This window comes from Panthera leo, chromosome C1 (assembly GCF_018350215.1).
Source record: "Panthera leo isolate Ple1 chromosome C1, P.leo_Ple1_pat1.1, whole genome shotgun sequence".
Classification (NCBI taxonomy): domain Eukaryota; kingdom Metazoa; phylum Chordata; class Mammalia; order Carnivora; family Felidae; genus Panthera; species Panthera leo.
In genome coordinates, this window is record NC_056686.1 from 13,995,648 (window position 1) to 14,019,781 (window position 24,134).

General features: G+C 52.8%; 1 protein-coding gene across 3 annotated transcripts in view; it reads right to left on the bottom strand.

Moving 5' to 3' along the window:
• Nucleotides 1-24,134, bottom strand: part of CAPZB (capping actin protein of muscle Z-line subunit beta) — a 134,584-nt gene that overhangs the window by 50,477 nt on the left and 59,973 nt on the right. For all 3 annotated transcript variants that reach the window (XM_042951041.1, XM_042951042.1, XM_042951040.1), the window contains exon 2: nucleotides 21,203-21,292. In XM_042951041.1, the coding sequence (XP_042806975.1) occupies nucleotides 21,203-21,292 (90 nt within the window). The remainder of the gene's footprint in view (nucleotides 1-21,202; nucleotides 21,293-24,134) is intronic.

The following is a 24,134-nucleotide window of genomic DNA, read 5'->3' on the forward strand; positions in this document are numbered from 1 at the left end:
TGGGTGCGGGTACGCCGACCAAAGCAACGCCACCCCCCACCCCCACCCCCACCCCCCCGCCGAGGCCTCACAGGGGGCCAGGTCCTGGTACACCTTGCTCCAGGGACCCTTACAGCCGACCCTGGGAGGCCAACGACCTCGCGAAGCAGCAGCGGAGGCTCAGAGCCATGCAGCCACCGAGTCATATGCCAGAGTTCTGGCTCTTTCCACCACACATTCTCCCCAAACTCTCAAGACCACAAACTTCCAAACAACCCTGACAGTCTCGCAAAATTCCAGCGATGTGGCTGGTTCCTTTCAAGTGGAAATGTTCGTGCCATCTGTGTGTGTGTCTGAGCGGGGCCGGAGGCCAGCGCTGTTGTGCCACGTTATGTGAGCCATGCCCAGAACAAGCTGGGCCTTCCCCCCGCCCCCATTAGCACAAAAACCATCCTGGCTGGCCGGCCACAATGTTTCCCACTGGATTCCTTCCACTGGATGGATGCCTCATCAGGTTTTGTTTTAATTTCACTGAGTCACCCAGAGAAAATGACCACGCACAAAGAAAAATCTGCAATTCTTCCTACTGGGGAAGTTGGCTCCACTTAGGAGGCACCAATGTGTCCCCTTTCATTGGCTGGGTCTTTCCAGGATCAAGAGCTCCTCTGTTTCTCCACTTTGGCCCATTAAGAGATAAAACTCAAGTTTGACGTTCCAGATGAAACCACCCAAGTGCATGAGGGGTTAAATACAGTGTCCCCACCCTCAAGGAGCTCAAAGTATAGGAGGAGAGACAGGGACACAAACCAAGTCCCGATGTGCTACGTGCTATGGACAGGGAGTACTGGATCGACCATAGAAACGAAGAGGAGGGCTGCCCAGGGCTCCCTCGGAGGGGAGAACGAGCAGGGGAGTCCAGGCAGATGTGTGAGGAGCTAGCCGGGAGCTAAGTTACAAAAAGTGAAGTGCGAGCGTGGCACGGCGATGCCTGGGGGACTGGGGTGGAGAAGGGGCACCCACCTGGACAAAGGAGTATGGCATGGAATCCGGATGGCTGCACCACCCAGTGCATATGCTAGAAACCCATGAAACGTACACCTTAAAAGAGTGAATCTTACAGCAAGTAAATTATATCTCCATTAAGCTGTTGTTTTAAAAAAAAAAAAAAAGAGAGAAATCAAGAGAGAATGTCCCAGGTGGAGAGCACAGGTACATCCAGGGAAGTCTAAGTTCAATGCAAATGCAAAAATATCAATTTGGGTCTTTTTAATTTTTTTTTTTTTTTTTTACATTTATGTATTTTTGAGAGACAGCACAAGCGGGGGAGGGGCAGAGAGAGAGAGGGAGACACAGAATCTGAAGCAGGCTCCAGGCTCCGAGCTGTCAGCACAGAGCCCGACACAGGGCTCGAATTCACAAACCGTGAGATAATGACCTGAGCTGAAGTCGGATGCTTAACCAACTGAGCCACCCGGGCGCCCCCAATTTGGGTTTTAGCAGAGAATATATTACATGATTGAAGTCTGGGTTAGTAAGCATCTGGGCATCGGGGGCCAAAGGCAATGTTACTTTTTCCTTCACTCACAGTAGCTACTGGAGCACCAACCCTTATAACCCAGAGCTTTCCCACATCAAAACATATTAATAAACAGAGCACACAGTAGGGGACGCATCATCAGCCCGGAAGCCGGAGCTGGGTCCTTAATGAAATGGGCATAGACCACTGGATGGTCCTCAGTTTCCTTATCTCTAAAATGGGCCAACTGAATGAGATGGGTCCTTTGCTTCTCCAAGGCAGAGAAGTGGTGCCTGGTGGGATGCTGGTGGAGAGGGGCTCAGGGTGACAGGGCCTGACTCTTTTGTGTTTGTGTTAAGATTTAGCTTGAAAGAGGATTCCAGTCATTAAAGAAATATCTGAAAGCCACCAGACTAGATGACTAGCAAGGTTCATTTTAGCCTTAAGATTCTGCAAAGTCTCACAGATCAAGACAGTCTAGGGCCACCTGGGTGGCTCACTTGCTTGGGCGTCCAACTTTGGCTCAGGTACGATCTCACCGTTTGTGAGTTCGAGCCCCTGTGCTGACAGCTCAGAGCCTGGAACGTGCTTCAGATTCTGTGTCTCCCTCTTTCTCTGCTCCTCCCCCACTCACACTCTTGTCTCTGTCTCTCTCTCAAAAATAAACACTAAAAACAATATATTAAAAGAAAAAAAAAAAAGACAGCTTATGTACTTATCTCTATGACCGTCCAGGAAATGGCCTTTGGAGCTAATCAGAAGCTTGTGACGTTCTTCCTAAAACTGAACACAACATCTACTGAGCGAGGCACTGTGTGTGATCCAAGAGAGCCTAAGAGCTGGGCCCACCTCCGAGGTGCACGACCTCAGGACCCAGACCCAGCACAAGGGAGAAGGAACAGGCTCCTGCATGGGCTTCGCCCTCAATCCCACACTCGAATTCAAAGTCGAACAGAAATTTCTCTATTTGTACACAGAACCTACACTACGCCCTCTTCTCTCTTCCAGGAGTGACCTCCCCTACCCCCTCAGAGCCCCCCACGCCAATTCCACACACCAAAGGGAAGCGGTGTTTTCCTCCTGCCCATGACAGGATCTTCATCAACTTCAGTGTCCCCGTCATGCATCTGAGACCTGGTCACCAGCAGTGAGCACGCCATCCGCTCTTAAAGGGACTGCCGATGGACACACATCAGAAACCCCAGGTCCCCGAAGGACATGCAGGCTGTTCCAGGTCCCGGCCCACGTGCTAGACCCATTTCCAAGGTCAGGGAGACAGGCTGGGCACGCCATGCTGCTCTCAAGTGCTTTCCATCTGGTCCCAGATGTGCTCTACAGGGGTGACCCAGGCACTGCTCACCCAGGGCCAGTGCCTGCCAGGCTGCACAGGCCTCCCTGTTGACTCTCCAAGTCCTGGGGAAGCGGAATCTCTTTCCAACGGACTTTGCTGTCTCACGGTTGTCATCGACCAGAAAGCAAGACCTAATCTAGAGAGATACTCTTCAGGCCTCCTCAGTGGAGGCTCTCCAAACATTACCTAAAACACTGCTCCCGGGGGTCCACCGGCAACAGGATGCCACACAGTTCCTAAAACGCAGACGCCACATAGATCCCTGACTAGGGAGTTCTATTAGGGCAGGGCGAGGCCGAGGAAGGGGTCTTTGTGGGTTTCTGATGAATCACGCCTCCCAGCTCCAGCTGACAAGAACCGCGTATCTTTTTCCCATCAGGAGAGCGCAGCCTCCTGCTACCGGTGATCCTCACGTAGATCAGACTCCTCCTGAACTACTTCCCTGACCTCACAGTACTGCTGCCCACCAGCCAGCACCACGGGAGGACCGAGCTCTTTTGTTCATTTTGCCCAGAACGAAACCCAAACGATACCCTTGTCCTTCGTGCCTCCAGGAGGGCAACAGCACGGGCACCGAGGGCACGCACTGCCACCTCCCGGTGCCGGGGCAATGTGCACCCAGCAAGTCTAACAGAAAGGACCACGGAAGGCCTTCACGAACGATCCAACCCAAAGAGACGCAAATCCGTGCCCGGCAGAACAGAAACCAAAGAGGAAAGGATTTCCCCTCTTGGAGGCGTGCAAGGAGACTTGCTGAGCGGCCAACATTTTGGAAAGATGGAATTTTAAACACAAACACGAAAGGGCAGAGATTTGAGGCAGAGGAGCCGGGCACACAGCTGGGAGGCCCTTTAATTAGGGAAAGATTTGCAAAGCCTGTGGAGCATCGGCAGATTTTCCCCAGGTCTCCGGAATGGAAAGAATGTGGAAACCAACAGGGTGACCAAGAAGTTTGCGTTCGGCTTGACACTCTCACCAAGAGTGAAGCCCATGGTCCTATCTCCTGCCACCTTTTCAGCAGCTTGGTGATCAATCCCTTGGTGCAACAGAGGGGGATGCCCTGGCCTGGGAGGAGACATGCTGGACTGGCTCCCTCCTAAGAGCACTTCCCACAATGCACAGGAAACCTCTGCCGTCAAGGTGTTTTATTCACATTAAAAAAAAAAAAATTTTTTTTAATGTTTATTTATTTTTGAGAGAAAGACACAGAGCGTGAGCAGAAGAGGGGCAGAGAGAGAGGGAGACAGAGAATCAGAAGCAGGCTCCAGGCTCTGAACACACAGCCCAGAGCCCGACGCGGGGCTCGAACTCACACACCGCGAGATCATGACCTGAGCTGAAGTCGGACGCTTAACCGACTGAGCCACCCAGGCACCCCTATTTATATTTTTTAAGTTTATTTATGTGTTTTCAGAGAGACTGAGACAGTGTGAGTAGGGGAGGGACAAAGAGAGAGGGACAGAGAGGATCCCAAGCACACTCCCGGCTGCCAGCACAGAGCCTGACGTGGGGCTCAAACTCATGAACCGTGAGACGGTGACCTGAGCCAAAACCAAGAGTTGGAGGCTTAACCGACTGAGCCACCGAGGCGCCCCTGTCAAGGTGTTTTAAGGCAGAAACATAATTCCAGGGAAAACTAAAGAGCCCCGCACACCTGGGGCTGCAGTTCTCGTCTGCACGTATTATATGGCATTTTCATAAGCGTTTCTAATGGACTTAAATATCAGGCACATGGACAGATGGTCTGTAATAAAACAGAAAAATGATATCCCCCCAGCTCCATTCAGGGGCAACGCGTGCCTATTCAGCTCCCAAGGGGCGAAGGAGGAGGCAGTGGTTTTCCCCACATGGCCAACACCCGTGTGGCCATCTTCTGTCCGGGACATCGTGATGTCCCACACGGCACCAGGGCACGGTCTTTTTAGACAGGTGCTTTGGCTCTCCTTTGCAGGGTGCCCTGTGCCCCAAGTTCCCAAATCTAAGTTAGGTGACAAGGCTCAGGAACAAAGGCGGGGCGGCCGCGCCCCTCTCCTCCACCACAACCTAAGAGTTCAGGAGAAACAGAACGCCGGGAGCCTACTGCTGGTAACAGAAGCTGTAGTTGTTAGCAACCGGGGCTAAGGAGACACCAGGCGGTGACGGAGTACCCAAAAGACCAGATTTGGAAAGCCCAAGGTCCCGGTGAGATCACACAAGATACAGGCGACTGGCACTGCGGCTGCACGAAGCACTCGGGGTCAGCAGGGCCAGCCAGGTCGCCGCTGCCCAGGCAAGAACTGCCGGGGACTCTTCCACAGGCAGGCAGGCTCGCCGAGCAACTCAGGGAAGAGGCACACTTCCCAGCTCTAGTCTTAAAACTGCAAAGAATCAATCGCCGTCCCTTCTATTATGTGGCTAGAAAGTCTGAGTGGCAACTAACAGCTGGTCCTCGGCGAGACTGGAGTGTGCACCCATCACTTGCTTTCTGGCAAGGGACTCACAAGGCCTGAACCGATGCCCGAAGCTTACCAGGCATCAACTCGCAGGTCTAATCTGGACAGAGACACACACTCCTACCTGATCTTTGTCCAGCTAGCTCCCTTCCTATCACCCTGTCTCAGGCTTCACCTACTCTAAGAAGCTTTCCCAGAAACCCACCCACCAAGGGTAAGCTCAATGCCCCTCCATGCTGCCTCCATGGAGCTCTGTGTTCCTCTCCATCGGAATCCTTGTATTAAATCCATCTGGATATCTGGCTTCCCCACGACTGTGGGCTCTCTGGACACAAATATTATCTTACCACTCTGACCCCCGTGCTTCAGCACAGGCTCTAGCGCTTAGGGGTCCCTTCACTGGGGGTCCCTTACGTGCCACACACTGGGCATACAAAAGTGAACAAAGCAGACAAGATCCCTGCCCTCGTAGAGCGTAGGGGGCAGTGAGAGTCCCTGAGAGTACAGGGGAGTACCATGGCTGGGGTGACCAAGAGACAGGGTGGGGGAGCGAGGCCAAGGCAGAGGTCCGAAAGATTAGCAGAGCTGGTGCGGAGATGTTATTCCCAGTAAAGGGACGGCAGGCACAAAGATCCTACAAGACAGAGCACAGGGCCTTTGGGAAACCCTAGCAGGTGAGTATGGCTGGAGTGGAGGGGCCTCGGGGGAGGGAAGGGGGAAAGAGGGGTTGACAGGGTCAGGTCAGATCAAGAGTTGTTAAACCCAGACTGTTCTCTGGCCTTGATCCCGATGACAGTGTGAAGTCAGGCAGGGTCATGGAGGGTCACGATGAAAACTGCATCTTGGAAAGTTTACTCTGGCTGCTGATAAGGAGGTGGACTTATCAGTCCACCCGGGTGTGGGACTACAGACAGGGAGGTCCAGAGGCTGTCAGAATAATCCAGTAACCTAGGGAGGGGTAGTAGCAACAAATGTCCACTGAATTGCTCTAAATGAGGATAAAGATGCCTTCGGCCGACAGGCTGGATGGGGGTGGGTGGGACTCCTTACAAGTGACCACCTCGGGCACATGGAACCACGTCTCCACTGGCCTCCAACAGCCCGAGCTGCACCCAGTGCTCCCGGGGCCGACCTCTGTGCTGGACTCCCAGACGTAGCTCTTCCAGAAGCCACAAACCCTCCTTCATGCCTCCACTGCCAAGACCCGAGAGGTCAAGAACTAGAGGCGATGGCATTCAAGCCCACTCGTCACTGTGGGAAGATGTGGCACGCCCACCGCCCCCTTCCCGGCCGGATGACAGCACCACCTCCCAGAGCCCGACCAAGCCGCACTCCCCCACAACCCAGCCAAACCAGACAACACGGGGCGCACGGACGAGGGACACACCCCTCCTTAAAAGGACAGCTGAACTGCAGCGGGAAAGCCGCTCTAGTTCCTGTGTTTCTTCTGCACCCACTTCCTGTTGTCACGAAAGCCGTAAGGAAGGTGCACCACCTTCTCTCTGTCACAGCAGTCGGTGTGACCCAGGGAGCACTCATCGTGTGCACCCAACGCTGCCCCGAGCACTCCCTTTAGTCCTTCCACCCGCCCTCTGAGAACAAGGGGAATTCATAACTCACTGTGCCGTACACATGGGGAAACAGAGGCACAGGGAGCCGAAGCAGCTTACTCAAGGTCACCCCCGGTCTTCAGGGTGCACCAGCCCCAGCTAAGTCGTGACCCTGGTGATTTTTTTTTTTTTTTTTCAACGTTTTTTTATTTATTTTTGGGACAGAGAGAGACAGAGCATGAACGGGGGAGGGGCAGAGAGAGAGGGAGACACAGAATCGGAAACAGGCTCCAGGCTCCGAGCCATCAGCCCAGAGCCTGATGCGGGGCTCGAATTCACGGACCGCGAGATCGTGACCTGGCTGAAGTCGGACGCTTAACCGACTGCGCCACCCAGGCGCCCCAACCCTGGTGATCTTAAAGACGTGCAGTGGTTTCCCCGTGTCCTGCCACCTGCCGGGGCCACCAGTGCCGGCTCCGTGGGGCTGAGGCCTCCCTGCACCCTTTCCCCTCTCTCCTCAGACTGCACGGCTTTACAAAGCATGTGCGGAGGATCCTGCGCTCTCAGAGTCTGGGGACGGCTGGGTTTACTGGACCATCAACCACTATTTATTTAGCATCAGCAATGTGGCCGGGCCTGTAGACCCCGGGGACACGGATGAGCAGTGTTACATTCCACAGGTGCTTTGGAACCCGAGGGCCCTTCGGCGGCTAAGAACGCAGAATCGTTAGGCAGCCAGGCCCTGGCGAGTGACACGGCTTGGAGACGTGGTTCCCCCCGGCAGGAGGAGTTCAGAAGCGGGAAGGTCAATGAAACAGGGTGTGAGAATGTCGGGGAAGCAGCAGCAAGCAACTTTCCAGGGCCCGACGCACACCCCTTACTCCCAATTTACGTTCAGCACCGTCAGAATGAGGGGAAATCCACTAGCATGAAGAATAATCATTTCCAGCCTGGGGCAAACCTCCTAAAGCGTTTTGTTCTGAACCCAGAGTGTTATTTTAGCTTCCAGTCAGGAGTAATTAAGTGTGCCTCCGCATTCCAGGAAGAGGAGAGAGGGAGATTAACGATAATTAAATCTCTTCTGCATTTGGCCCCGAATCCCTCCTCGAGTGGCCTGCTGTCAGATAACTTTTCCAAACCTCCATCTGACACGACTCCTACCAGCACCATCTGCAACATCAATTCTGCTCTTGGCGTGAAGGTTTCAATTACACGCAAGGTAACAGGCCCCCCAGGACCAGAGAGTCTGGAGTTTTACAAGCACGTTCTTCCCTCTTCTCCTGCACACCACGCATCCAGAATTTGGTCGGTAATCGTTCGCAAGGGGGGAGGGCACAGGGACAGCCCCTCCGTGAGGCCTCTCGAAGGCAGGTTCTGTGCCTGTTGTGATTGACAGGGTCTCTAATGAACCTTAATTGTGAGCCCAACAGGCCCAGGAAGGCAGCAACAGATGTGGCGACGCGGCAACCGCAAACCGCCTAATGAATAAAAAGTGTCCTGCCTGATGAGGGCCAGTGACCCCAAAACGGAGGACGGAATCATTCCTCACCCCTGCACCCTTTTCTACAGCGCTGACTCCTTCCTGCAAGCGACGGGAAGCCTCCGGGTGGACCGGGAAGGCACCCGCCTCGGCGCTCCCAGTAGAAAGAGACCGCCGGACCTGGGGTCACGTCATCCCCACCTCGGCCGCCCCTGCAACTGGGAAGGGGACTGAGTAACTTCTTGCCGGCGTGAATTACTGTGACGGTATCTGCATTCAGAGTCCGCCGTCGGCTGGGGACCTGTGGTGCCCAGGAGAAAACTATTCCTGGAGAAGCGGTGGGCACAGACAGCAGGGCGACAGAAGAAGGGGCGTCTGAGTCCAACGGACCTGGGGTTGATCCTGACCCTGCCACTTACTCATTAGCTGTGGGACTCCGACCGACTCATTAAGCCTCCTGTTTCCTCATTTGTAAAATGGGGAGAAGACTAACCTTGTGGTTTGTGGTTTAAATACATTAAATAGGCAGAGGGTCAAGAAAGGGATTTGGCATCTGATAGTTACCAACTAAAAGCCAGGTGACCAGCAGAGTTTTAACTCATTCGCACGACGGCCACATTGCACGTGTGCAAGAGCCCCGTGCACACAGCTGCTTACTCTGAGCCAGCTACTGTGCTCGAAGCTTCACACATACGCCGTCTCCAGTTTTCAAGCTCCGCGTCATCACGCCCACCCCTTGGATGAAGAAGCCACAGCCCACGAGTCTCCCAGCTCAGACACGGTGACGACGAGAGCTCGGCTTGGCCAGGCCCTTCGGTTTCCAGGTGCTCAACCGTATCAGGTCTGGTGCTCCTAGTGGGCATATCGAGCACGGAGTGTCAGACTCACGGGTGCCCTAAAACTTCCTAACCCAGAACTTTCCAGGAGTTTGATCTTCAAGCATACTCAAACAGGCTTCTGTAGCCTGACAAAGGGTATATGCGGAGGGGGGAGATGGTTAAACAATCGGTCTGTGTCCCAGGAAACGTGCTGAATAAATGGATACTCTGCCGCGAGCCCACCCCAAACATCCACGCTGCGGCTGGTGGCACCTCGCAGGCATTTTCTGCATCGGGGGATGAACAGGGTGTGGCGGGTAAGGTGCTCAAGTAGCCTCCCCACCCAGAGCCACAGACTCAGGAGAGGGGCCGAAGGGGAAAGGCCATGGAACAGAGGCCACTGCTGGATGACTGTGAAGGACCCGCAGACGTGGACTTGGAGAGCTGGTCCTCAAGCTGGGGAAAGGATGCCTGGGGGGTCACACTGGCAGTGCGGTGCGGGGTGGGTGGGGGAGATGAGGGGGGGTGGGTTCAGGCTGGGACAAGAGATTAGCAGTCCTGATCAGACGGAAGGGGAACCTGGACAACAGAGAGGGATCCTGAGGGTTCTAAGGTCACAAGTGGTCTGTCCCGGATGATACCCGGGTGCCTGGGTGGCACCTCCGGGTGGCTGAAGAGAAGGCGATGAGGTCAAATGCCCTGTGAGCCTGTCCGGTCCGCCGGCTGGTCCTCGGGCACTGAGGTCGTGCTCCCCAGCCGTCGGACCATCCGACCCGTCCTGTCTGGCTCCTCCGCCAGGGCTTCCGAAGGCAGAGCTCCAAGCGTTAGGAATTCAGGGAACCGAAGCAGGGAGAAGGGCGCCCGCCAAAGCAACAGGGGAGAAGAGGGGAGACGACTCACACAGGCCAGGAACCCCCGTCCACCAGGACGGGACGGGAAGCAGGACACATCATCACCCTATCCTGCGGCATGACAGATGCCCTTACTGGCCACGAAACCTGCCTGCCACAGTGGGACTCTGACCTCCTCTGCCGACTCTGGGGTTGAGGGCAATGGCGTCTCCCTGCTTTCCATTCAGGAATCCCCACCGTCAGAAGACGGGGCAATGGTTTTCAGGACCACCTAAAAACGCCTCAGCGGAGGGCCTTCTCACCAAGTCCCGGCAACCGTGAGCTGGGTTCTAAAAACCCCAGTGAAAGTCAAGACCGGAACTGTCCACCTGTGAAAACACAGGAAGGCTGCTTGGCGTGTCGGGGCACGGCCCCTAGGCTGGCAGAACCCAGGAGTCAGCGAACAGGTCCTGGAAAGCCAGTGGAGATAAGAAAGGCATCAGCTAGCATTTATGAAGCACCTGTCTGTCATGCACGTCGGCGCTTTCCACATACCCCCAAATCCTCACAACTGCTCCAGGAATGTGGTGTTCTTACTTCGATCCTCTATGTTGGAGGACCTTCTGGGAGGTGAAGCGACCTGCCTGTGGGTGCAAAGCTGTTAGGTGACCCAATGGGCTTCAGTCCCCGTCAGCCTCGCTCTGCCCACGGAAGTGAGCTGCGGAGGCAGTGGAGCCCCACCCTGGGGGACATGTGCCAAAGGCCCCCGCCTGCTCGGCTCTCTCCACATGTTTACCATACAGGGCGGCCCGTCCGGTCCCAGACCTGAGAGAAATCAATTGCCTCTTCTGCCAGCAAAAGGGGATCCTGAAAGCAGTGACACTGACACAAGGTATCCATGGTGATGTTCTTTTAGTCCCAGGCAAGAGAACCCAGGTTCTGAGACTGTGACCGTCCGGCCCCCACTTCACAGGAAGAGCAGGAGACCCAGAGAATGCTGCCCATCACAGTGAAGTTAGGGGCAGAGCCAACATCATAGCCCACGACCCCTGACTTCCAGTAAGATTTGCTTAATGTACACAATGCTTTTATCCACCTTCCTATTTCCCCCTACTGAAGGAGCAAGAAGTTCCCTGAAGCAGTTCTCTATTTGAAGAAACCACAAGGAAAGCTATGTTCTTTCTAAGCCAGTTCGCCAAACAGTTAACAAAAATTTTAAACTTGGCCGACATCATACTTATGGCTGTGGTCAAAAAGGGTCTAGAATCCAGGTCATTTGATAGGCAGGTTATGAACTTTTCCAGGAAAGCAATGTTTTCCAAAGTAGATTCCATGAAAGTGAGGTAGAGAAATGCTAGTTTAAAAGAGATGTTTTGTTTTTTTAACTGCAGGACTTCTCAGTACCTTTAATAGGACAACGTGGATGGTGAAGCTTCTAGAGGGCAGAGTGTGCCACGTTTTCCCCATTGCTCACTGTCTTTGTTCCTCAAGAGACTCAACCAAGGTGAGCCGACCGATTTCACGACAATCAGGAGAAATGCAGGTTGTATCCAGGAGGAAATACAATCCATCCACTGAGCAGAAACCCAGGTCATCAGTGAAGGACTTTTCCAACCTATCCTGTTTCATTCTGCATTCCTCTGAGAAGGACAAAAAGGATGTGGATTAGACGTCTGCACTGCTCGCTCACGCTCTCTCTCTGCCTCTCTGAATCACCTATCTGTGTGCCTGGCCCTCTGTCCCAACAAAGGATTCCCACTTTCCTTACTGGTGGAGGCCACAGCACATGGCAGCTGGGAACACGAGAGCCAGACTGCTTGTTCAGAGCTTGGTTCCAGCACTGCTACCTGGTGACCTCGGGAGAGCTGCCCCAGCCCCTGCTGCCACTTCTGGCCAGTGGGAGAGACGAGAGCGACAACTTCAGGAGGAGGTTTCTCAAGATTTGAGGAGGCATGTTCTGTATCATAAGCGGCAAATACTTGTCAGTCTATTCTCTGCCCTTTCATTTTATTTTGTTTCAACTTTTTTTTGTTAATGTTTTTATTTATTTTTGAGACAGAGAGAGACAGAGCATGACCAGGGGAGGGGAAGAGAGAGAGGGAGACACAGAATCCAAAGCAGGCTCCAGGCTCCGAGCTGTCAGCACAGAGCCCAATGCGGGGCTCGAACTCACAGACTCTGAGGTCGTGACCCGAGCTGAGGTCAGATGCTTAACCGACTGAGCCACCCAGGTGCCCCTATTTTGTTTCAACTTTTAAGTTAAAATTGCATACGGTCACAGCCATCATTCTGGCATTAGTTTCTATGCCTTAGTAAAGGCCTCCCCCATCTGAATACCAAATATCATCTCTGCTTCCTCTCTGGTTCTTTAAATATATTTAAAGTAAATATGCTTATTTACTTTTGAGAGGGAAACAGAGTGTGAGCCAGGGAGGGGCAGACACAGAATCCAAAGCAGGCTCCAGGCTCTGAGCTGTCAGCACAGAGCCCAATGCGGGGCTCGAACCCACGAACCGCGAGATCATGACCCAAGCCGAAGTCGGACGCTCCCCTCTGGTTCTCGCCTGTCCGTTTCATATCAGTCTGTAAGGAGGAGGAGGGAGTGCAGGCTTGGTTTTCCTTCCAAGTTTTAGTTGTTTCAGCAATTTGACCAAACAATCAAGTGTCTTCTCACAGGGAAACATGAACGTGACCTGTAATATACCCTCAATGCTTGCGTGACTGGGCCCGTCGCTGAGCGGTCGGCTCCGCTCGCTGCTGCCCTCGGTTCTGAGCTCTGTGCTGTCTTCGCACACGGCCCGCCCGCCTTTCGTGGAGCCCGTTCCTCGCCGGTGAAGTTCTGCCACTGCCACCAACGGGGTCTTGTCCTCCCAGCGCCCCCAGCACCTCATACGGCCCAACCGGCTTCCGCTGGGCTGTGTGCTGATCCTGGTCATTCGATCTGCTGGCCCATCCCTTCAGTTCTTCTAGTGCAATGGCTTGCTTTCTCGAAAATTTTTAGATTTGCTTTATTGACTGACCGTTACTTGTGTTGGGGCAGAATGTTTTAAAGAGCATCCCCTGCCCCAGCACACACACGGTGTGGGCGTGTGAGCATGACTGTGCATGTGTGCATGCCTGTGTGTGTGTGTGTGTGTGTGTGTGTGTGTGTGTGTCACGGAGGGCCTCTCCTCTGCACCACTATTCCAGTGGAGTCCACTCCTCCCAAAAGCCAGGCCAGGCAGGAGTCGGGGGGCAGGTTCTACGCGCTTCAAGCTCTGATGGAGCTTCAAGCCAGAAGAGGCAGGAAGAAGTCTAAGAAGGCTTTTTCCCTCAGGTACCTACAAGTTCCGTGGCCACCGGCCTGCCCTCATTGTGAATTTCTTTTACGGTCTCACCTTAAAAGAGGATTTAATTTTAGCAGGGCACACAGAAAGTGCCGGACTGTCACGTTTTCATTTTTCAGACCGTAATTCAGTGGACAACACCGAGTCGGACCTTCCCCTGGGCCGCACCCCAGGTGCAGGACAGGACACTCTCACTGTCCTCATCCATAGAAGGGGCTCTGCCCGCGCTCCTCCCAGAGGAGCTGAGAAGAGGAGACGAGGCGACAGGTCAAATGTATTAATAACGTGGCCCACATACAGGAGTGTTTCTGACACCTGATGGGCCTCCATTAAAGCCATGTTTCCATGACATTCACTAAGAACGACATCAGGAAGAATCAAAAAAGAGGGGAGGAGAGTCAAACTCTAAATCTGAGCCCCCACACAAAATAATCTCCATTTAAAATTTAGAATTTCCTCTGAAAAAATAACAAAACTGAACTGGCTGATGGGCATTAACAATGACAGGAAACAGCTTTCCAATTACCTAACTCTGGGGGATTTCAAGCCCCTAGCCATCCAGAGTCATCCACCGTGACTGCTCTGTGCTCTAGAACTGCTCAGGACCAACAGACACGTCGTCACAGCCTCCTGGAAACAGTCTCGGCTCCTCGAGGAACCCATGCACACAAAGGAAAAGCAAAAGGCCCCCCAGATTTTTCTCCTTCGTTCACTTGGCTTCGAGTCTGAATTGTCTAGGCTACTTGTGAAGCAGGCAATTTATCTCATTCTCAAATGGATCAAATGAGGGCCCGTTACTCTACGTATAACAGAACTCATCAGAGATTCAAATAGCTTTCTGGGCTGTATCTAGGAGGGAGCAGGCCAGGTGAGGGCACCCCAGGGAGCCCCATTTCCCTTTCCAAGCCAAATCATGCCACGCGCGCCTGGTTTACAGGGCTGCCTAGCTGCCACCTTGACACAAATCAGAGGCCGCACCTCTGAGGTGCAGGGTCCTTGACTCAGCAGCAGGTTAGGGTCATGAAAGACCATCTCCGTCTGGAGAGGCAGCCCTGGGTCGGGGACGGGGGCCAGTTCAGCACCTTGGTCCAGGGGCTGCTCTCTCCTCTCCCCTGCATTTTTTTTTTTTTTAATTTTTTTTTTTTTTTTTTTTTTTTTTAGTCCCCACAGCTGCAGTCCATTCAAAGAGCAAAAAAAGCTTGCATGAAAAGGCTCACCACAACTTTCCAAGGAATGGAGTTCATTAAAATCCTGCTGGAGGCCCTTGGCTGGAATGCTTTTCCCCTTGTAAAATGGAACTGCAGCTCAGTGTCGCCTGCAGGGAAGCTCAGGATAAGCTCAGAAACATCAGCGCAACAGAGACTGTGCAGGGGCTTTTGCATAATTACCAATTATTCGATCCATTCCCCTGCTCAAGCTCCAGAGACAATATCCGGCCTAGGAGAGAAAACTTCCCGACAGAGCCTATGACAAATGGGAGAATGGAAGCCAAGTTCCCCCAACCCTGACCTAAACCCACAGGGAACTTCCCTAGGGACCAGAGAATGGGGTCTGGCCTAGGGCTCCCAAACCACCCGGCCCCATGAGTCAGTGGTGTGTCAAGGGGGGGGGGGGGGACCCCTCACCTCCAGCTCAGCTCCTAGGTGCCCAGCAGGGGGAAGCCTACACCCAGCCGGGAGGCCCACGCACAAGGCCCCAGGCAGGAAAAGACCAACTTCCCCAAGCCTCAACTTGACTTAAAGCTTTGGTGCAGAAAGCATTCTTTTTATATTAAAATGTCTTACATGTGGGCATGTTATGGATTGGAATGTAACTGTTTAAAGAGAAGAAACATAGAATTCTCTACTCCATGCAGCCACTTTGGGACCTGCCCCCCAAACTCCAAAGAGGTGTATCTGCTCCAGTGTAAGGAATGCTGTGGGGAAAGAACTGGAGGAACAGAGAGAGGCCTGGTGAAAGGCGGCCAGCGGAGAGCCAGGGGGAGACAGCACACGCTCCCTGCCGCTGGGGCCCGACCGCCTTTACGCAAAAGTAAAGACAACAAATGCTCCGGCTGGGTATCTGCCTGATAGACAGACGACTTTGCCCCGGCCAAAGTCTTCCCGCAATTCTGCGCTAAGTGCCAGCTCTATGGAGCCAGGGCTTTCGTCCTGTGCCCTCAGCCCCTGGAAGAGTATTTGACACACAGGGGATATTACATTCTTGTCGAAAGAGCAACTCAGTTCTGCAGCTCTTGACAGCCCCCCTCAGAGCTGATTAACCGGTAAAGACCAACGGGCCGAGAGAACCCAGCCAAGGTCCTTCTCATTAGGGGTCGGGTTTAAGGATCCTGGTATTTTCTCCTGTGGAAAGGGAGCCAAGGAATAAAGGCTGCATTTCTTCCCAGGGCTGAGCGCAGCGGCTGACTCAGAGGAGGTGCCCCGTAAATGTGGACTTCAATCCACGAACTTTTCACCCACTTAAGCGAAGACCCCTTTAGAAAGGAGAAGACACTTTTTTTTTTTTTTTTTTTTTGAAAGAAGACATTTTAAATGTCGCCTCTGAAACAAAGGAGGAAAAAGTGCTGGTGGGAGATCGGTTTTCAATGGCGACAATAAGGGGTAAATCAGGCAGGAAGAAGATACAAGCCTATTCACTCCTGTGTACAGATAAGCTGGATCGTCTTGGCCTGCAAGGCCCCGGTCCCCAGGCCCCGCGTGTCTTCACCACCTGGGGACGGAGCGGGTTTGGTGCTTCATTCACAGAGCCACCACTGGGAGAAGAACTTCCAGATCTCATTGGTTCTGCTATTAAAGACTGAACATTGAGTAACAACGCCTGGCAGAAATCAGACACGGTAATATTAATGGACGATTAAATATAATATTCGCCTTCATTTCAGCAGACTCACAAACGTCTGAGAGCTTGGCTCCACCGACTGCCTCACGGAGAGCAGGAGACTTGGAGACTTCAAGCTGTAGGTTCCCACTCGCTCATCTGCTGGGCCCCCGGTGCCTAAGAACCCGCCGTGCACCCCAGCCTTCTGACCTGTCAGGTGCAAAGAATCGCATGCTCCCTGCAGCCCTCACGCTGCCGAGAGGCAGACACTTTCTGCAAGCCATTCAAAGCCCAGGGCTGCTGAGGCTGGCAGGGCAAAACCCTGCACCCAGCTGGCCCCTTCTATTTCTGGAGGGCAATTCTGGCTGCTACAAAGAGGGATATGCGGTCACGAAAACCGACCGGGTCCTCCGCTCCCTGGGAGAAGCACCAGGATGCCTCTTCCCGCCTCTAACCCCCAGGCCTGGCCAGGATAGCTTGGGGGCTTTCCCAGCTGATGACCTCCCCCTGGCTCGAGTTAGGTCTGGGGACACCCACGAGCTGGACCTCTAGGTGGCTACAGCACAAAAGAAAGAAGGAATGAAAAATTAAACAGCCAACGTTTGCAGGCAAAGACTCTCCTGCCTGGTTAAACGGATTTAGGGCTATTTTTGGTCTGCTCTGAAAGAGGGCAAAGGACGGATGGCCTGCTGGGTGCCAACTCGCAGAAACAAACTCCTTCCTCAGCTCAGGGCTCAAAATACACCCAGCCAAGTTTCGGCTAGAGCTGCCAGCGTGCAGAGTGAAGCCACAGAAGGTCAAAGTTCAGGGAGCCAAGGGAGCATCTAAACATCATATGATTCTTGGCCCACACGGACAATGTGGGTATTTTTGAAACAGCTTAACAACGGATTTCGGCTGGCTTCACTCTAGTACGACAGGATTAATATGCAATAAAATGGATGTTTTGGCCATCTGCAAAGGAAGGTCATTTCCCACCAATCCCAGCATGCACCATAATCCCGAGGCAGCAAACGCTCAAACGCTGGAAAGGAAAGAGAAGGAAGAAAGCTCAACGGGCATGATAAATCGGGCTGCCCCGGCCTCGCGGCCACGCACACGCCACATTTCTCTTTAATACTGCTCTGCAACTGGACCGCTGGTGGACCGGATCAACTCCCCTACAGTTCTCTGGCTCCAACATCTAAGCGTGGCCGTTCCCTTCACGGAGAATACTGGCAAGTCCTCACATTTTTGTCAGTCTTAAAATTGGAGACTTCTCTTGAAAACAACTACTGCCCCTTCATTATTTTGGGCAGGTGAGCACGGGAGGAATGACTGCGATTTGCACCGCGCGGTGCGTTCGCCGCAATGGAAAACACCGGACCGATCCCAGATCATGTGAAACAAAGGCCTGGATACACACACTGCTTCTAGACAGACCCGTGGCGGTGTGAGTTTTCGGAAATTATAGCTCTGGGAACTTCAGAGGCACAGCAGTACACTCAGCATAGACCACCTCTTACAGGAATGAAAAGAATACTGCAGACCCAGTTAAAAAGAAAAGAAAAAAAAAAAAAAGGCAAACAAACCCTGTCATTCCCAGGGCAAAGAGAAGAAAATCAGCAGCAATGAAAGACAAACATCCAAAGAAGGAATTTCTAGGATTGGTCACGGGATCTTGAACAAAACGGGCCCAAGTGCTCCTTATACACTACGGTGCATAGCGAGGACCTTGACGCAAGGCCATTAATCAAAAAGTGGCCTTTGAAGCATGTCAATATAGTTTTAACGAGGTGTGCTTTACCAGATCCTAATTCGGCGAAAAGTCCTGCTCCATTTCCATTTTGAGATTTATCATACTTCAAATTAAAAAATGAATGAGCACACTGATTCCCCAGCCCATGCTGGATGATGGGGATCTATTACATACGGCCTCCTGTTCAGCCTTAGGAGGTAGATGGGGCCCGAGGCTGGCCTCCACACAACTTGGTGAGGGGAAGTCGGCACCCCTCCAACCTCCCCACAAAGCACTGGACAAAAGTGAAGTGCTAATCCCGCGTGGCCTAGCTCTAAGAAGAGAGCGTCTTTCAAGTCTCTAGCTGCTGCTGCTGTTGTTGTTCTCAATTGTACGAATTTTTTTTTTAATGTTTATTTTTGACAGAGAGAGAGAGACAGAGTGCAAGCGGGGTAGGGGCAGTGAGAGAGGGAGACACAGAATCCGAAGCAGGCTCCAGGCTCTGAGCTGTCAGCACAGCAGAGCCCGATGCAGATGCAGGGCTTGGACCCACGAACCTCGAGATCGTGACCTGAGCCAAAGTCGGACACTCAACCGACTGAGCCACCCAGGCGCCCCTGAATTATATGATTTAATTCTAAATTACTCTCCATAAAACATACATTTTAATATTTTAAGTTACTAACGAATTATTTAACCCCCTTTTCCCCAAGCAGGTAAGACGGACACATTAGGAAGACGTACCATATTTAATCTGCTGCTCTAGGGGTGAGTGATTCACCAAAAGGTACCCAACAGAGTGATCCCACCTGGAGGAGTTGGGATTCCTGGTGCTGCTCAGCCACACCACCGCCCCGGCTTCTTCCTGACCGAGTCTAAATCACCTAAAAGAGGTGCAGTGGTCCTACATGCATTTCAAAGGGGACTGTGAAAATCAGATGAAATAATAACGCAAACCAAAGCACCTGGCCCAGTCCTGGGCACACAGCAGGCGTTCAACCGTTAGCTGTTGAACCCGCCACCCGCGTCTCCCTCCAGCCCCTCGCCAGCCACGTTCTACGGAAGACAAAGTTAGAAGGGGGGAAGCAGTGCCTCTGACACTAACCCACAGGATGCCACAGAGCACGTCACCTATCTGGGGCAGGTGCAGGGTGGTACTTCAACCTGGGCCCAAGCACCCTTCTGCAAAGTACGTGCCACGGTGGGCCTCTCGCACCCAGTATGTGGCTGAGGTGAGAGGCGGCTCTCCTTCACTCCCGCCAAGCCCAAGTACCAGTACCAGACCCAGCCAGGGAAGCTGACCAGGTTCCCATAAAGGCGGCTCTGGGCACATCTCTGAAATAGAGAGCGGCGAGGGGATCGCACAGAAAACACACAGCTGTAGAACACTTCAGTTGCCCTAAGAACAAAACAGCCCCAGGAATGGTCTACTGAGAAAAATTTGCTCACCATTTCTTCTATGTTCGGTTGATTTCTAAAATACGGTACCAGCTAAGTTGGCACACTGAATTTAAATTAAACTCAGCCAAGCATGCTTTCATGCTGAGTTTAAAGACAAACAGGCCTCCGCCACTGACCCAATTAGGGATCTGATCATACCTTTGGCCTCTGCCCACCTCTGCCACATACGATCAAGCAAAAATAAGCAAAAATCTCCGATCAGGAAAAACACAGAATACAGCACTTCTCAGTTCGCTACTTTAACGGGGCCGGGAGTCAGCAAACCAGTCCGCACAGCCCGGTGTGCCCCAAGTTCACGGAGTGGATGATGGTGACAATAACCCCCGCCTCACGTTCAGGCTCTCCTTCTGACCTTCAGGGACCCCTCGGAACCACCCAAGTCTGTATTTCACCATTTCCCAACACAGGCTGCTTTCTCTCAACAACCCCTCCACCCCCCAAGCTGCCCCGCCCAACTCACTGCACATCCTCACGCCCAGATTGTTTACAAAATCAGGTCTAACCAATCCAATGTTTGGGCCCATGCTGGAAAATCAGGAAGTTTCACATCAAATTCTAAATGTACGGCTTCTCCAGAAAAATCCGCAAGCAAGTAACAGAGGACCACCCTCCCACAGGGCAATAAACAAGCAGCTGGAACGACGCGGCCACTGCCCTTTCAGAGGGGGCCTGCCCACCAACCCCCTCGAGTACATTCCGTTCCCCTCACGGGCTGAAGGCACCTCCCAGGCTCTGAGTTTTGACTTGATTCTGCACGTTCGGAGGCTCGTTTGCCTCGCGCTTCCACCCACTCTTCTTTCACACGCCCCTAACGTGCCTCCGTGTCAGCCGGGACCCATCGCGCCTTGCGTCGCAAGTACCTGTCGCTGGCTTTCTCATCAGGGCCGCTCACCTCAAGAAACCTCCTCCTCCTTCTTACTTGCGGAACTGTTACCCGCACAAGCTAGCGGGTTCACAACTCCTCACTGGGCTGACTGTGTCACACAGCTGCCTCCCGACTGGGACTCTGGGTGCCTATAAATACACAGACAGTTGCGAGTAGGGGCCTGCAGACTGCTGGGAAGTTCTCCGTGGCAATGACACGAATCTCCCGCGGTTAGGCTTTGCTAGTACAACTGCTCTGACCTCATACAACGGAATGAAGTGTGTGGACAGGTTTTCAATCCATTACAGTAAAAGGCACCTCATCGATGAGCCACGGTCGGCAGGTGACGATCACATCCAGAAGACACGGGGGCCATGAGCACAACAGGGGACTGGACTCGGAGGCCCAGGTGCCAGAGCCGGAGCCAGAGTGTACTGGCCAAAAAATCTAGCAACTCAGTTGGCCTCTTGGGGCCTGATTTTAGTTCATTTTACTTCTTTTCAATATTTCCCATAGCTTTATAGGTTATTTAAAATAGTGTGAGCTATTTCAAATAATATCATGGTGCCAGTTAATCTGAGGCATCATTGTGAGACCAGTCACTCCGAATTAAAAAGAAAAGACACATTTAAAAAGTAGGTGTGATGAATCTTTGAAGGCCGGCTTTTGTGTCTTATACCATTCCAAGTGGAAGGGAAGCCCTCAAGTATGTCACAGGAGAAACTTCCACAACAGCAAAGAAATGAAGGAAGCCTGGCTCCGGGCACTACCGAATGCCTGCGGGGCCTGTATGGCCTCTTCCTCCCTGCGCGGAGATGCAAGCTTCTAGAACCTGAACCCATGCAGGTGGGGCAAGGAGACAGACGGTGACCAACCTCAGAAGTCCTATCTTGGGCTCTGCAAACGCAGCTGGCTCCGAGACAACCGCGTGGAGGAATCTCAGAGCTCAGGGGGGGTGGAAGGTTTCTGCCGCGTTTTGAGCGCCACACGGCAAAAGGCACACAAACACAACCAGTTGGGAGCCACAGCCCGAAGGAAACCATACGAACAAAGCTCATACCAGGTCGATCAGGTCGCTGAGGTTTTTCTCGATTTGCTGCGGAGGCAGGCGCCTCATCAAGTCCAAGGCACAGTCCAGCTGCTGATCGCTCTGCGAAAAGAGAAACAGACGTGTCTGTGTTATTTTGCTTTTGCCAACAGAAGCGCCAAAACCCCCTTTTATTATTTTTAAGTTTATTTATTTGTTTTGAAATGGTGGGGGGGCAAGGAAGAGAGAGACAGGGAGAGTGTGTATGAGCAGGGAGGAGCAGAGAGGCGGCGGGGAGAGAGAATCCCAAGCAGGCTCCGCACATTCAGCACAGAGCCTGATGCAGGGATTGATCCCACAAACCGTGAGATCATGACCTGAGCCAAAATCAAGAGTCAGACGCTCAACCAAATGAGCCACCCAGGCGCCCCTAAAACCCCCTCTGAAAAAGCATTCTTGCAGTTTGAGCTTGCCCAGGGTACTCTAACTCCAAGCAGGACTGCAGCGGGCCCTCCAACACATCTCCCAGAGAGAGGGGGACAGGCTCTGTGACGGCACAATCTCACGTGGAGGCATCCAGAACATACTCCAAGTGGAAGCAGGCCAGAGCTCCACCCACAGCTCAATGCCCCTCGGCTTTCCTTTTCCAATTCAACAGACCGTGGGAGATGCCGACGTGTGACCTCCTGAGCAGCCCTACAAGGGACCATGCTCCAACAGCAAGTTAGGCTTTCTCCTTCGCTGTCACTTGGACACACAAGTCAGGTAATGTTACCAGGCAAAGAACAACCGGCAAGATGCACACCAGGGTTAAAGTGTTTCGGTGAATTCAACGGAAGCTTGGGACATGTCCCCAGGCGCCAGGCCCTTGCAAAGGAGACCGAGACCCGGAGCATCTCCAGTCAAGAGGTCGCTCCAGCTGCAGAGCAGACGGCCAGAGCAGCCAACGGGGGTCACTGCAGCCGCAGGGGCCCAGGAGGATAAAGACTATACCGTGAGCTTCACAGTACTCTCGCCTCATCTGGCATTCAGTCTGCACACATTTACCACAAGCCGCCAGCCAGCCCTCATAAATACGGGACCGATGACGGAGGCAGGAGGCAGGAGGGCGGAGGGGGAGGAAGGACCGAGTGGGGGTGAAGTGAGAGTAATCAGTGCCCAGGGGGCTACGGCACAGGAGGCACGACGAGAAAGGGGAGAAAGGCAGCCCAGGCGGACAGGGCAGACGACCGCACGCACCCTGAGAAGTACAGGCAGGGAGGCCGGCCCGATGGCTCAGAGGCACCGCCTCGTGCGTGTCCCAAACCTGCTCTGCCCAGACCAAGCGCAGAATCTTTAAAAGCCCTCCATCAACACACTAGAGTGTCTTCATAAAATACACAAAGTAATCCTGGAGATGCCACATTGGCCTTAGTGAAATAGAACCCCCAAGTAGGACCGCCTGTGCCCTAGGTACGTTAACCACGGACGCTGTGGGGCGAGGACCCGCTCCGTACTTCACCACAGAACGAACACGTCGAGGTGGCTGGAGGCTGTTTCATTCCCAGGTAACTGATATGGCGTATACAGCAGGCTGTTTTTAAAAAAGAAGAAAACAAAACAAACAAATACAAAACCAACTTGTGCCCTGCTGAAGATGGTGATCAGTGACACTTTATTCTGGGACACACGACCGTCACTACTACCCTGCAAAGCTGGACACACACACGTGCACACGCACATACTCTCACCCCAGAAATGGTAAAGCACTTGTTCTGTTCGGTGGAACATTCCAGCAACCGTGGGTTCCCCGCTTGCGCCATGCCATCTATCTACACCAGCCAAGGCCATAGTGACACGGGTCTGGCCTACTGGCACGGGAAGACGTTTTAACACCACTTAACGGGTCGAGAACGCAGAAAAATGTAGTTACCGCCAGAGAGACTTCTAGTCAACGTCCAGTTCTGCCATTCATCAACTAGAAAGAACCTTGGGCAAATTTCTTAACCCCTCCAAGCCTCTATTTATCCGTAAAATGGGACAGTATGTACTTCACAGGGTTGTTGCAATGATTCACTTAATACCCGTGAAATTTTTAATATACAACAGTATGTGTTTGGGAGTACTGTCTGTGTATGTGTATTAATACATGTTGTAAGTATCTTGACATTTTAAAATATAAATGTAACGTCCACCCCACTCAACCTAGCCCTCAAGTCTTTCCGGCTGCTGTAAATTGGAGACACGAGCAGCTGTGTCTCCCCTCCCCCACAACCGTGCCAGAACAGAAAACCCTGAAGTATTCAAGTCAAACTAGCTAAAGGATGTAAACTAATGAGCCAAAGACCTAAACAGACACCTCCCTGAAGAAGAGAGGCAGATGACAAATGAGAATATGAGAAGATGCCCCACATCATTTGTTACCAGGGAGATGTGGAGAAATACAAACGAAAGCAGCGGTGAGATCTCATCACACCCCTATGAGAGCGGCCCAGACCCAGGACTCTGCCGACAAGGCTGTGGGGCAACAGGAACTCTGACTCGTTGCCGGTGGGAATGCAAAACGGGACGCAGCCACCTTCGAAGACAGTTTGGTGGCTTCTCACGAAGCGAAGCATGCACCTGCCATCGTATTCGTACGATCCAACAACTGCACGCCTTGGTATTTACCCAAAGGAGCTCGAAACTTATGACCGTCCACACAAAAACCTGCACACAAATGTTCATAACAGCTTTATTCGTAACTGCCCCACCCTGGGAACAACGGAGATGCCCTTCCGTAGGTGAATGGATAAGCAAACCTGTGGCCCATCCAGACACCGGAATACTCTTCAGGGCTAAAAAGAAAAGATACCAAGCCATGGAAAGACATGGAGGAATCCTGAATGCCAAGTGCAAGAAGCCAGTCTGAAAAGGCTACATACTAGTGATTCCAACGAGGTGGCATTCTGGAAGAGGCAAAACTATGGAGACAGGAGAAAGACCA